Source organism: Manis javanica, chromosome 2, assembly GCF_040802235.1.
Source record: "Manis javanica isolate MJ-LG chromosome 2, MJ_LKY, whole genome shotgun sequence".
Taxonomy (NCBI): domain Eukaryota; kingdom Metazoa; phylum Chordata; class Mammalia; order Pholidota; family Manidae; genus Manis; species Manis javanica.
Genome location: NC_133157.1, coordinates 84,908,773 through 84,923,348, shown reverse-complemented (window position 1 = coordinate 84,923,348; position 14,576 = coordinate 84,908,773). Strand labels below are relative to the sequence as shown.

At 42.9% G+C, this 14,576-nt stretch overlaps 2 protein-coding genes across 13 annotated transcripts in view; one reads left to right on the top strand and one right to left on the bottom strand.

The window, feature by feature from the left end:
• Positions 1 to 14,576, bottom strand: part of LOC108383416 (uncharacterized) — a 48,092-nt gene that overhangs the window by 33,097 nt on the left and 419 nt on the right. Inside the window, exons 2-4 of the mRNA XM_073219977.1 lie at positions 8,521 to 8,649; positions 8,003 to 8,293; positions 7,327 to 7,826 (exon numbers count right to left, since the gene is read on the bottom strand). Of these exons, the coding sequence (XP_073076078.1) occupies positions 7,327 to 7,826; positions 8,003 to 8,293; positions 8,521 to 8,649 (920 nt within the window). The remainder of the gene's footprint in view (positions 1 to 7,326; positions 7,827 to 8,002; positions 8,294 to 8,520; positions 8,650 to 14,576) is intronic.
• FANCC (FA complementation group C) overlaps positions 7,623 to 14,576 on the top strand; it is a 319,450-nt gene continuing 312,496 nt past the window's right edge. For 6 of the 12 annotated variants that reach the window (XM_036991263.2, XM_036991262.2, XM_073228773.1 and 3 more), the window contains exon 1: positions 7,645 to 7,781. The gene's annotated coding sequence lies outside the window, so the exon portion shown is untranslated. Of the gene's footprint in view, positions 7,782 to 8,224; positions 8,323 to 14,576 lie in introns of those variants that run through there. The other 6 variants (XM_036991264.2, XM_036991266.2, XM_073228774.1 and 3 more) reach the window with 6 other exon arrangements.

Genomic DNA, 14,576 nt, shown 5'->3' with positions numbered 1-14,576 from the left:
CTTTAATATTAATTTCATGCTAAATGAATCATTATGACATACTTACGAGGAAAATCATTTTTAAGCCATGTGCTTATTTAAAAATGTAACATTATTCTCTGGGGGCAATAAAAATGTGCTATGTTAGTTACAACACACCATGATTGGTAGGAATGCATGCTATAAATAGGAATGCATTTTTTACTGAACTAAGGCAAATCAGACTAAAACTGCCTTAACATTTTTTTTTTTTAAAACAGGGTGTTTCATTGCTCAATGGAAAAAGGGTAGATTTTTGTTTCCTGGGAACTCTGTGTCAGAGATTGCACAATGATAGAATTTTTTCTCCATTCTACAATGTTCACAGAATTTTAGTCAGTGGACAAATCAAAGACCTTCACTATTATTTGAGATAAGAATGTCTCCTGGCTTCCTGTCACTTGGTGTGATTTTTGTCCTCTGATACCCTCTTTCCCCTTTTGTTGAATGAAAGTTTATCTCATTTTGACAACTACATTTCTGTTGCTCTATGCTGCTGGAAGAGAAGATGTTGATTAATTAAAGAAAGATTTCTTTCACCAGACTCAGCCTCACAAGAGCAGAGAACTTGTTTTTCCTTTTCCTTTTCACCACTGTAACCCTACAATTGTGTCTCAGCTGAGTTCAGCTGCTTGTGACAGATCTAACACTAGTTGAAACAAAACAGACTTATTTTCCTTTATTGTAAAAGAAGTCCCAAGTTAAGCCAAGTAGATTGCTCCCATGATTATTGGGAACTCATAGTCCTACTTCTTTTGCTCAACCATCTCTACTCCACGACCATCATCCTTGTGGGTACCTTGTGGTCCAAGATAACAGGAACTCCAACCAGCTTGCCCTTACTAGGAATGAAGCAAGAGAAAGGAGGAAGAGCTTAAAAGCTCCCTGCTCTTGTCTTTCTACCTTCTAAGAAGACTTTCTGAAAGTCTCACCCAACAGCATCCAGTTAATCTCTCACTGACCACAACTTAGTTAAATGGCTACCTATAATAACAAGGAGTCTGGGAAATGAAGCCTTTTTTACTGGGAATATCACCATGCTACACAAAAGCAGTGTTATACTAACAAGCGGAGGAAGAGGTAAAATGAGATTGGTTAATAAAAACAATGTAGCCAGTTTTTCCATGAAACAAAACTTATTCAATTTACAAAACTCTTAAGATTTCCCTTCCCAAATTTTCTTTAAGTTAAAAATGTTTTTTAAAATTGTAATAAGAAGATTCCCTCCCCCCCACCACCCTGCCCTCCCCTCCCACACCAAAGTCTTTATTTGACCAAATAAAAATATTGTCAGCTTTGTTAGTTCTCTAATATGATTGACATTTTACTGGCCCAAGAAACATAAAATCTAGGGAACTTCTGGACTGTATAGGTGACCTGTAAGATTTCTCCCAAAATACAACACAGTCTTCAACACAGCCTGTACGCTTCACGACTTCCACTTGGGTATTAAGTTCGCTGAGCCAAAGTGCTAATGCCTGGGGACACAAAGAAGAGCTGCCACCTCCAGGTCCCCTTGGGGCTTGCTTTTGTGAGACAAAGGAAACCTCATTTAAATGGCATTGAGGGTCAGAAGGGGAGCTCTCACACCCTGTCACTAAGCATCAGTTGGAGACCCATACACGAGGAGCTGTACTTTGCATTCCTAACAGGAAGGAGCCTGTATTTTACTGTCCCATCAGGAGGAAAGTTTTCTCCTTGCCTGGCAACAAGCCAGCCAGAGTGTCTATCACAGCTCCATCAATGAGAAGCCACTGCACTTTGGATTCCCAGTTTACTCCAATGGACTTTTTCTTTATAACAACCCCTTCCAGTTTCTTCTCCTGTGTTCCCCAGACTTGCCTGTGGGATTGCTATACCTTGTATGTCCTGAACTGCATTCTCCACTTTTCCCAAATAAACCCATTTTTACTGGTAAAATACTGACAGGTTTTTTTTTTTTTTTAGTTAACATTGCAGTAAGGGAGAGAAACTCACTGAAGTCAGATAGGTAAAAGGGGTGGGGGAAATCTCATGGACAACTAAGACCAGAAAAATACACAGCCAGTTTCCCTTAAAATTGGGCTTAAAAATGGCAAGTTGGGAATGGAATTATTATTTCTTATGCAATAACATTGGCTTTCAACTTCTTTTGCTTTTTTCTGCCAACCAACTGTCCTTGTTACTTATATTCCTTCTTCCTCCAGTAACTGTGGTTGGCATGGGGGTTTGGCTCCTGTGGTGCACAAGTGGTACAGTCTCTGTGCTGCAACTCCAAATTCCCCAGCAACAGCTTGATTGGTTCTGTGAGGGTCAGGTTACCATTCCTGGTTCAAATAGCTGTGGTAGGGAGTGAGGCAATTGGTACAAACCTGACTTTCTAAAGAGCATTGTTTTGGCACAGTCCAAGGAGTTAGCATGTGAGGGGAGGGTGCTGTACACTGCAACAGTTACAATACAGTTCCCTCTCTGCATTAGTTTCCATCTCCAGCAGTCTTCTCTTTCATGACCTCAGGTGCATGTCCCCCAACAGTGTGACAGATCAAAGACCTTCACCATTACTTGCACCATTTCTTGAAGTATTTGGTGCACAAATATTGTTCTCATTGTTTTCTTCTCAAATTCAACATATATTTCTTCAGTCAGAATGTTTAAAGAAGAACACAACGTGATGATTAACTTGTACAAACTTGGGGTTCAATTGTCCCATCCCCTACTTCTACACTACGAAGAACTTGAGAAGGGGTTTGGTACCCAGCTTTGGGCAGGAGCAAGAGCATAGCAAGTGGGAAGCAGCACAAGTACTGGAGTCAATCTCCCTAGTTTGGAATGTGTAACACTACTAGTAGAGATGACCTGGGCAGCAGTTTCTGAGTCTGTGACACTGCAAGACTGCCTACCACAGATCATTCGCCTAGTGTCTGGGACTTAATAAACACTCACTAAATATTCACAGTTGGGATACCAGAGGCACATTCCAAAGACATGGATGAGAGTGTGTTAAGTGTTGGGGTGCCAAATAACAGGTGGAAACCAGGTGGGTGTCTTGCCTGAGGGGTTTAGCCCTGGGCAGGTTCACTCTGGATCCGATGAACCCAAATAATGACAATGGAACATTGGGGGGTAAAAAGGAGCTAATGCTAAGCTTTCTTCTCAAAGTGGTAGGCTGTGAGTGAGAATCCCATCTGCCTCTGTCTCTGCCCCAGGCTCCACCCTTGCCTCCAGCCTCTGCACCCCTCTCCTGCTCTTCTCTATACTCTATTCTTAGCACCAAGGGAGTTCTTTTTATAGCAATACTAGCAGTAATGTCTTATTGCCAACAGGCATACAAGTAGGCACCTGCACAGTGGACTAAGTATTACATCATTGCACGTATGTAATGGGTAGATTAGATTAGGATCAGATGAGGATTCTGGTCATGGAGTACCCATTTTCCCCACAGTGTGTGTCTGGACAATTCTGGATACAAGAGTCCTATGACTATGGCTAGAATCTGAGACAGTTATTCTATTTGTTTGCTGAATTTTGAAGGAAGAGTTGATAATGGCAGGCTAACTTAACAGAACACAGTTGTGCTGTTTTCCCTCTAGAATGTAAAGATCCTAACGGATAGGTTCTATTAGAACGAATTCTAATTACTTCCAAGGATGAAATAATTCCCACCTACACATGCCATTTTTTTAGGTCTAGATTAGGCCTGAATATGCTGTCCTTTTATATAAAGTTGAATATGCCCAGCAGCATTTCACTAATCCCTGAATTAGAAATGGAACTGCAATATGGCAAAACCTTGATTATTAACATGACAAAGACTAGAAGTGATTTTTCAGCAAACATGTAAAATGACCTGAGTACCAAAACAGGTATTTCCTTTAAATAAATAATTGCTTACTTGTTGGTTAATGCAAGTGTCTTGCCAATGGGTTTCAGCCCCAGGCAAGTTCACTATGGATTTAGTGTGAACAAAGAAAATGACAGCAAAACGTTCTTGGGGGGTGAAAGGGTTATACCAAACTTTATTTCCAGGTGGCACATCAGTCATTAGAATCCCATTCACTCAGAGCGGGTCTGTGTGCAGCAAGCCGGTCTCTGCCTCTGGGCCTCTGTCCTCGGTGCTGCCACCACTCCAGCCTCTGCTCTGCTCTCCTGCAGCCTTGCAGCCCTGCCACCATGTCACACCCAGAGCACTGGGCAGAGCACCTTTTATAGAGTCAACAGCCATGTATTGCCCACAGATGTGCAGTGAGCTAGTCAACCATGGCCAGGTGAGAATCCTGGCCACAGGAACTCTCATTTTATCCACACTCCACCCCTCCAGGATTCTCTCCTCTCAATCTATGTGCCCTTAGTCCTCTGCAATGGTCCTTGTGCAAGGAAGCTCGAAGATTGTTCTCTAGCCTCTCCAGCAAAAAGTTTTGCAGACATACAGGCCGGACTCGTGGCTCTGTCTCTGACCTCTCCCTCTTTCATCTTAATGGCTGGAACTGCTGCTCTGGTTTCAGTTGTTGCCATAGCTCCAGTAAGATCCTATTTGGCTTCCCGTCTAATTTCCTTCCATCTACTCCTGCCCACATCAAATCAACCCACATTTGAGTCCTCGTAACCCTCACAGAGCCCCTCAAATTCCTTCTGTGAGTAACAGGTCTTATTTCTTTCCCGGTTCTCATTGCTTCAGCTACTGTGTCACCTTACTTATGGGATGCCCTAAGTGAGGGGAAAGAATGGCCACTAGAGACCCAAAGAGGGATGTAGGAGCTGTTTGAAGTACAATATTTCTCATCCCAGTAGTGAAAATCTCTTCATCTGGGTTATAATTCTCTTAACTATAGATGGCATTTCTTATGCCTAGCTCTGGCAGCACCTTTTGGAGCTCAGCATATGTCTGTCATATAACAGGGGAGGATGGCAGATCACCCAGACTGGGCCACACAGCACGAAGTGTAGCCATAAGCCAATCAAGGAGGGAGTGACTCCCTGGGGTCTGATGTGCATTTTGTCATCGCTGCCTCAAGGCAGGCTGCACTGTCAGGGAAGACAGCTTTCCCATCTCTGATCCCAAAAGAAAAATCCCATCCACCCCTAAGTCCCACAGACGTAGGAGTGAAGCTGATATTGACTCCGAGGGTTTCCGCCTAAACCGGAAGCCCAAATCCACCAGCTCAGCCTGAGTATAGGGGCGGACCATAGAGTGCTCCACGACCCGGGGAGGGGGCTGCTCCTCTCCTTGGGGAACGTTCAGCTGCTGTGTCTTTATTTTCTTTACAACCACTGGGCGTGCTTTCAATACAGGAGGCGCCAGTGCCTCCAGCACCACCCCTCCATCCTTCTCCAGCTCCTTCAGTTCTGGGGCTGATGGCACCTTTCTCTCCCCTCCCCCAAGTGCCTCCTCTGCTACAACCTTTATCTTTTCTACTGTGCCTCACAGCAATGCTACCTTAGTCTTCCGAAGGTCTCTTACCTTCAGCTGAATGCTTCGCAGCTGATGTTCTCCTGCCACCTCTGCCTGTGCTTCCCTCAGGGGTTCGTCTTTTTTCTTGATGGCCTCTTCCTCCTTCAGAACACCTGGTAGCGCTGCCGTCTCATCTCCAATGGCACCTTGCTGCCGGCACTCTCGTGCTGCCTCCTCCCACATCCAGGCCATTTCCTTCCTCAGGGAATCCACAGAGGTTTGCAGCTCGCATTCTCGTGCCACCTCCTCCCGCACCAATACCATTTCCCTCCTCAGGGCATCCACAGAAGTCTGCAGCTCTCGCGTTCTTGTGCCGCCTCTTGCGTCAATGCCATTTCTCTCCTCAGGGAATCTACTGAAGTTTGCAGCTTGCCTTCTTGTGCCGCCATTCCTTGGGTCTCCCCTGTAGACCTTTTTAAGACTGTGAGAAGCAGCCAAGCCACCCCTACTGCCTCAGGAATCACCTCCACTTGCCTCCAGTCCTGGGGTGGGGCCCAGTCCTCTAGAAGGCAAGCCACCTCAGACCACAACCCATTGGGGGATGATCCACTGTCTCCCCATTCACAGGGGCAGCCCGCTGAAGCACCCCTCCCATAAGGGCAGCCTTTTTCCTTGGTCAACAAGGAACCCTGCCAACTTTGGCCAGTTGCCTTGTCAATTAGTTTCAGTCCCAGGCAAGTTCACTATGGATTCAGTGTGACCAAAGAAAATGACAGCAAAATGTTCTCGGGGGCAAAAGGGTTATACCCAACTTTATTTCCAGGTGGCAGGTCAGTCACTAGAATCCCATTCACTCAGAGCAAGCTGAATGCATGCAGCAAGCCGGTCTCTGCCTCTCTGCCCCTCTGTCCACACAGCTGTCCCACACAGTCGTCCTCTGGGCCTTGGTCCTCGGCGCTGTCACCACTCCAGCCTCTGCTCTGCTCTCCTGCAGCCTTGCAGCCCTGCCACCATGTTGCTCCCAGAGCACTGGGCGGAGCTCTTTTTATAGAGTCAACAGCCATGTATTGCCCACAGATGTGCAGTGAGCTAGTCAACCACAGCCAGGTGAGAATCCTGGCCATAGGAACTCTCACTTTATTCACAGCAAGAGTTAAGTATTAAGTTGTCACAAGAAACACAGTGCCATTCTTCTTATGACTAAGTTGCTGTGATGTGTCATTTATGCATGTATCTCTCTACAGGTTCTGCTTTGGATTTACCTACTCACCTATCCACACGAGAAACAGGCACTGCCTTCTCAGTTGGCAGGGAATAATTTTAAGAATGGATTTAACACCTGATTCCTAAATACAGCTGCAGATCCTGCCAATTTAGTTTCAAATTCTGGATGGGGTTTATCTCTTTAATTACAAAAAAATTGTTGCTACCACTAACGCACACACTAACTGTCACACAAACTACAATCTTGGTAAATTGTCCAATCTCCAAATTCACTTTATTCTTTAGTAAAATGGATATTCCTTCAACACGGAAGGCTAGGAAGTGTTTGCATATTTTTATTACATGCATACACCGCCTCGTAGTTTTTTTTAAAGTCCCCATGAAGTTGGTTTAAAGATTATGAAGCACTGAGTTAAACTTTTTTTTAATCTTAAGATTAGGTTCCTCAGATTATTATTTTTTCCATTTTAAACCTCTATGAGAAACCTTTGGGCATTACTAAGGTCAAGAATAATTAAAAAACCCGCCTGGGCAAGCTAACACTATGCCCATGAATGGCAATTTATAAAAAATGCTGCTTTCCGTGCAAACAGCTTAAATACACTGCTGACCTGACTTGGGGAGCGATGCCGCTTCTCGTGTGACCACAGTTAGAAAATCGTATTCTAGGCCCTGACAAAGACTTAGTTCTTTCAGAAAACTAACTTCCATTTTACCTCCTCTGCCTTTCCAACACGGTCTTCAGATAACTGGGCAACCACCCAATGAAGAAGCCCGGGTTTCTCCTCGCGGGTCCTTCCGGCCGGAGACCACGACTCCCGCACAGGCCCGGGGAAAACTAACGCAGCCGCACATTCCCGCGGGCCCGACTTCCGGCCGAGCAGCGCGAGGACCCGCCCCGCCCTCCATGAGTCCGTGATTGGTCGGAGCTTTCCCGCGATGCCGCGGCGGCGCGCTGAGCCTCCCGCTCGGCCCCAGATTGCACTGCGGGCACGTGCGCGCGCGCGCGCGGCCTCAATGCGGAGCGACCGCGGGAAAATTCCAAAAAGGTCAAAACAAAATAAAAAGGCAGTACGAGGCGAAGCCAAATTTTCAAGCCGCAGAACCCGGGCGGCGGTTCCCTTTCGGCCACTGCCCAAACTGCCGAAGCAGCTTCGGCGCGGACCACCCGGTAAGAGAGGCCGTAGAGCGCGAAGGCGGCCGCTGCCCGGGTGGTCTGGCCGACACGTCAGCCGGGCGTGCGGGTAGGGTCAGGGCGGGAAGACTTGCGAGAACGTCCGCCGCGCGCTGCGCCTCTAGGTGGGCGAGAGGGCCGGGGTCGTGTGCGGACCCGGGGGCGGCGGGTGGGGGCGTGGCCGAGCAGTGGGGAGGGGTGGGGATGAGGGGGCGTACTCGGGGCGGGGCCGGAGTGGTGGGGATGGCCAGAGCGGAGGGACGGGCCCGGGGCGGTGGGTAGGTTTTGGGGGCTGAGGGGCGAGGCCGGGTCCTGGGTAGGGCAAAGCGTGTGCCCGGGGCGGGGCCGTGGAGGTGGGTAGGGCGGGCTGAGGGGCGGGATGGGGCGTGTCCGGCGCGGGCCGGGCCCGGGGGTGGGGCTGGAGGCGGGGTCTCGCCGACGGATAGCCCAGAGTGGTGGGAGCTGGAAGTCGGGGCTTTGGCCGTTTTTGTTCCTGGAATTCCGGGCAGCTGTGTTTCGTACAAGGAGGGCAGCAGAGGTGAATTTCCTGGTTCCGGATCAGTCGGCGTGTGTAGAGCTCGCCGCCTGTGGCCCGTCCCCGCTACGACCGGCCGCGGGCTCTCCCCACCCCTGCGGCGCGGCTCTCACCCGCCGGGCTGCAGGCCTTCCATCCCGGGGAGGGGAGGAGGCTTCTTCTGGGCAAACTTCTACCCTCCACTCTGAACGCCACGCCCACTCTCGTCCAAAGCCCTGGGAGGTTTTCTTTTCTCTTGGGTGGTGGTCGTCGGTTGGCGTTTTTGTATGTTTTGTGTGGGTGCGTTTCCAACCACGAACCCTCTGTGGTCGGGTTGTATGCGCTGGCGGTCTGGAGGGGGCGAAACATTGGGAGGTTTTTAACCCTGATTAATTCGGGACCAGAATTTTAAGGGAAGAGGCCCAGGAATTTTCCAGCAAAGAGCTATAGGTGCCTGGGCTTTGTCGTGATCTGAAATTGCTGGAAAGCTCCCAGGCTCCTAGTTTCATTCTGGTCTGTGTCCCATTTAGTGCATCTTAAATGTGACTTACCATTTGATGGGCAGGGTGTTTTGGGGCCACCCAACTTAAGCTATTTATGGATGTCACTCTACCTTCAGTGATGTGCAGCTTGGAATATTTTCTCTACTCCCCTCAAGAAGGGAGGAAAGGTGGTCACAAATGATCGAATGCATACCAGGTCATTTATTACATGGGCATAGATAGAAAACATGTTCATTGGGACTTTATCCATTAAACAAATTAAATGGATGTTTCAATATAATGTACTGTGCCAGAGTTGCATCGAAATACACACTCATATATGTTACTTTTTACTTACACAAGAAAGACTGCACCAAAAAAGGATTTGCTTTTTCCTAATTATGTGAGAGGCCTCTTTCCCCCAGAGTAAATGTTAGATCCTGCTTCTTTAGAACGGGACTAATTATACTTGAGTATATTATACATTTTAACTCACTTTTTTCATTATTCAGTTATATTCCTCTTGATTTCCCGAAAAACATTTACTAAGGCTCCAGAAAAGAAAAGCCAGCTCTGTATTGGAATTTTCTGTTCTGTTCTCTAATAAAAAGCATTAGCTTGATTGATTGGCTGAATGTGGAAGATGTGTGTACATGAAACTATGTGTACGTTTTAAAACAAATGGTATTTTAAATCAGTTCCATGTTCCAGCAGGTAGTTCCAGTAACAATTATACAAATTTTGTCTTTATGAAAACCAGCCACAGGGAGGTCGGCTTGTGCAGTAGAAAGTTGGATTGATTACTGAGGCTGCAGAGTGCCAGGGAAATCTTACATGTATTGTGGCAGTTTCAAGTTGGTAGTGGTGGAGGCTCCAGATGCACCAAATGTGTTATAAAGTTTTAGGCTGGGGTGTGTATATTTTCTATCTTGTTTCTGGATCCTAAATGACTTTTGATAAGAAAGAATACCCACAGGACAAGTTCATTGAGTAATAGGGAAGGAGAAACATAAAAATCCATCAAAAGGTTTAAGATAACAATGTAAATCTTGAGCATTTTTATACTAAATATCAAACCTTTTTTTTTGGACTTAGTTTTTAAGAGACCTTGCAAAATTAGCTGGTCCATTTTCTTAGGATCATTATAAACTCTGCTAGATATAGAAATCGTTTCCCTGTTAAGAACTGTAGTATAGGAACATATATAATCTCCCTAATACCTTTCTATATTTTAAGAAGGTTGAGTTCATATGAAAATCACCTTTTTTGCAACTATATAGTATGTTTTCTAAAGAATTAAGTGCTTTTTTTTTTTTCAGTAGATTTTTGGAATTGTGTAGTGATCACCAAGATTCAGTTTTAGAACATTTGTATCACTTGTAACAAGTTTGCATATGCAAGTTCATAGTCAATCCTGGCTCTGGCTTTCAGACTCAGGCAACCATTGGTTTGCTTTCTGTTCCTATAGATTAGCTTCTTCTGGATGTTTCATATGAATGCATTCATTAAAGTAAGTGTTATCTATGTCAGCCTTCTTTCACTTAGCATAGTGGTTTTTTTTTTAGCATCATTAATATACACTTACATGAACAACATTGTGGTTACTAGATTTCCCCCATTATCAGGTCCCCCCCACATACCCCTTCACAGTCACTGTCCATCAGCATAGTAAGGTGCTGTAGAATCACTACTTGTCTTCTCTGTGCTATACTGTCTTCCCCATGCCCCAACCCCTACATTATGGTGCTAATTGTAATGCCCCTTTTTCCCCCTTATCCCTCCCTTCCCACCCATCCTCCCCAATCCCTTTCCCTTTAGTAACTGTTAGTCCATTCTTGGGTTCTGTGAGTCTGCTGCTGTATTGTTCCTTCAGTTTTTTCTTTCTTCTTATACTCCACAGATGAGTGAAGTCATTTGATACTTGTCTTTCTGCCTGGCTTATTTCACTGAGCATAATACCCTCTAGCTCCATACACGTTGTTGCAAATGGTAGGATTTGTTTTCTTCTTAAGGCTGAATAATATTCCATTATGTATATGTACCACATCTTCTTTATCCATTCATATACTGATGGACACTTAGGTTGCTTCTAGCATAATGTTTTGAAATCCATGTTGTAGCATGTATCAGTAGTTTGTTCCTGTTTATTGCTAAATAGTATCCCATTGTATCGATATACCACATTTTGTTTATCCATCATTGGTTGATGGACTCTTAAGTTGGTTCTAATTTTTGGCTATTATGAATAATGCTGCTGTGAGCATTTGTGTGCAAGTCTTTGGACATGTTTTCATTTTTCCTGTATAGATACACATGAGTGGAATTGATGGGTTGTATAGTAAGCTTGCGTTTAATTTTTAAGAAACTGCTGAACTATTTTCCAGTGTGGCTGTACTATTTTATATTCTCACAAGCAATGTGTGACAGTTCCAATTTTTCCATATCTTCACTTGTTATGTCTTTTTTTAGAGCCATCTTAGTAGGTGTGAGGTGTCTCATTGTGGTTTGATTTGCAGTTCTCTAGTAGCTAATGATGTTGAACATATTTTCATTATTAGCAATTCCCATGTCATTTTTGAAATATCTAATGAAATCTTTTGTCCAGTTTTTGATTGTGTCAACCTTCTAAAAGAGAAGGTAAGTTATTCATCCAGTAAAATTGACTTTGTTCAGGAATTGCAGAGGAATTCCAATTGAGGACAAGCAAACTATGGCAAAGCATAGGTAAGTCCCAAGACTGAAGGAGGAGTGTGTCCTTTTGTAGAGGAAAGTTGGAAGGGGTTGTTCTGAACAAAAGCTCACTGGAAGAAAATGACAGTTCAGAGTGCTGGTGGCTTTTCTTTGGCTGCAGGTGACTGAAAAGGTGGCCTCTCAGTGGTGGCAGGGGAGGGCAGCTTACTGTTGCTGGGTGGAGAGGAAACCTTCCTTCTTCCTGCTGGACTGTGCAAGTTGTGAGAAGTGGTACATGCACAAGAGCCTTCCTTTCATGGCTTTCTGACTTCAATTTTGAGTTAGGTTTCTGTAACACATTTTCAGTTTTCTGTCTTACTGGATTATAAGCATTTTTTGTGTACTCTGGATACAAGCCCATTATCAAATAATGTGTTCACCAAATAATTTCTCTATTACTTGTCTTGTCATTTTTTTTCATGATATCTTTTGAAATACAGAAGTTTTTAACTTTGAGGAAGTCTGTTTATTAATTTTTTTTCTTTTTTTGGACCAATACTTTAGATTTGTGATCAGTTTCCATTAACTTTTCTGTGTTGTTTCAGATATGGATTCAAATTCATCTTTTTATATGTGGCTATCCAGTTATCCCAGCTCGATATTTGTTGAAAGAACTGGCCTTTCCCCATTTAATTGTCTTGACACTTTTGCAGAAAATGAGTTGATGATAAATCATCTCTAGACTCTCATTTCTGTTTCAGTGATGGGGTGCTTAGTCTATGACCCGTACCATACCCTCTTTATTATGATGGCTTTACAGTAAATTTTGATATTGGGTAGTCTCAATCTTCCAATGTTTTAGTTCCTTTTGAAATTGTTTGGCTATTCTGGGTGCCTTACATTTCCATATAAAATTTGGTATCAATTTGTCATTTTTTTCCCGAAAAAGACTGCTATGATGGATTTTAATGGAATTGTCATTAATTCTAGATCAGTTTGGGGGAGAATTGCTATCTTAATATGAATACAGAATGTCTTTCCATTTGTTTGGATATTTAATTTCTCTCAGTTTTGTAATTTTCAGTGTACAAGTCTTGCTCTTCCTGTGTTAACTTTATTTCAAAGTGTTTCATTTTCATGTTATTGTGAAAAGTTTTTCAAATTTCATTTTTGGATTGCTTGTTGCCAGTGTATAAAAATACAGTTGATTTTTATATGTTGATCTTATATCCTGTAACTTTATTACTTCAAGCAGATTTTTTGTGAATTTCTTAGAATTTTTACATACACCATCATGTCAACTGTGCATATAGACAGTGCAGAGTTTTTTGATCTGAATGCTTTTATTTATTTTTTTCTTTTTCTGTGCCTAGAACCTCCAGTACGTTGCTGAGCAGAGGTGGGGAAAGTGGACATTCTTGACTTGTTCCTGATCTTAGAGGGAAAGCATTTAATCTCTTACCAACAGGTCTGATGTTAGCTTAAGTTTCTCATAAATGTTCTTTATCAGGTTGAAGAACTCTCCTGCTCCTAGACTGTGAAAGGTTCTTTCATGAATAAATGTTGGATTTTGTCAGATGCTATTATGCATCTTTTTAGATGACTATGGTTTTCTTTCTTTATTCTATTCGTGTAATTTGTTCTATTAATTGATTTTTTTAAATGTTATACTAACTGCATCCTGGGATAAATCCCACTTGGTGATGGTATATAATCCTTTTCATATGATACTGGGTTTGGTTTAGTAATATTTTATTTAGGATATTTGTGTCTATGTTCATGAGGGATATTGGTGGGTAATTTTTTTGTGTCTTTGGCTTTGGGCTTGTGGTAATATGGGCATCTTAGAATGAGTTGGGAAGTGTTCCCTGTTATATTTTCTAAAAGAGTTTGTGAGGGATTAATATTATTTCATCTTTAAATATTTGGTAGAATTAGCCTATGAACTTATCTGTTCCTGGATTTTTTCTTTATGAGAAAAATTTAAATTACAAATTCAGTTTCTTTACTTGCTGTAGATCTCTTTCAGTTTTCTATTTCTTCTCGAGTAGGTTTTGGTAATTTGTTTTTCCATTATCAAAATTGTGTAGTTTGTTGGCATAAAGTCATTCAGTTTTTCCTTAACATCCTCCTTACATTCTGTGGAGTGGGTAATTATGGCTCCTGTTTCATTTCTGATTTTGGTAATTTGTGTCTTCTTTTTTTCTTGATCAATGTAGCTAAAGGTTTGTCAGTTTTGTTGATTTTTTTATTCAAAGAATTAACTTTTTTTCCCATTCATTTTACTTGTTTTCTGTTTCATCAATTTCCACTCTAATCCTTATTATATCTTTACTTTTACTTGCGTTGGGTATAGTTTGCTCTTTTTTCCCTACTTTCTTAAGGGAGAAGCTTAAGTTATTGTTTTAAGACCTTTATTCTTTTCTAAAACAGCTGTTAAAAGCCTCAAAGTTCTCTTTAAGCTCTGCTTAAGTAGCATCTCACAAATTTTGATATGTTGTGTTTTTATTTTTAATTCAGTTTAAGATATTTTCTGTTTCTTCTGTGATGACCCATTGGCTACCATGTGAGATAGAGCTATCCTTGCAGGTGAACAAGTTTTTACCTTTTATCAAAATAAGCAGATACACAACCCCAAGACTCATCGTATCTAGTACTAACTACATTAATTTTTGAAATCAGCCACAGTCCCACTGAATATCTGTTGCCTAAAGTCTAAATTTTAAAGTTAGCTTTCAACAACTTGTGTATAAAATAAAAATGGAAAGGAGAGAGTAGAAAATTTGCTGACACATAAATAAATGGATCCATATAATAAGGAAATGCGCAGAACTATTATATTCCTTTTGTAGTTGGTCACAGGCCTTAATTGGCATCTATGGCTTCTTTCACTACCCATTCCAATGGCTGGAGTTTTCTATCTGGTGAATGATCAAACCTTAATTCCTGAAGGATCTGAACAGTGTAGCCTTCTCTTACTCTAATCCCCCTCAAAGCAGACAGCTTTACGTGTGAGTCTATAGATGGGTCAAATAGCACATGTGAATGTGGTATGTGTTCCTCCAAAATTAAAAAAGGTGACACTAGTGTTATGCATTTTGCATGTAAATACAGGGTGGAGTAACT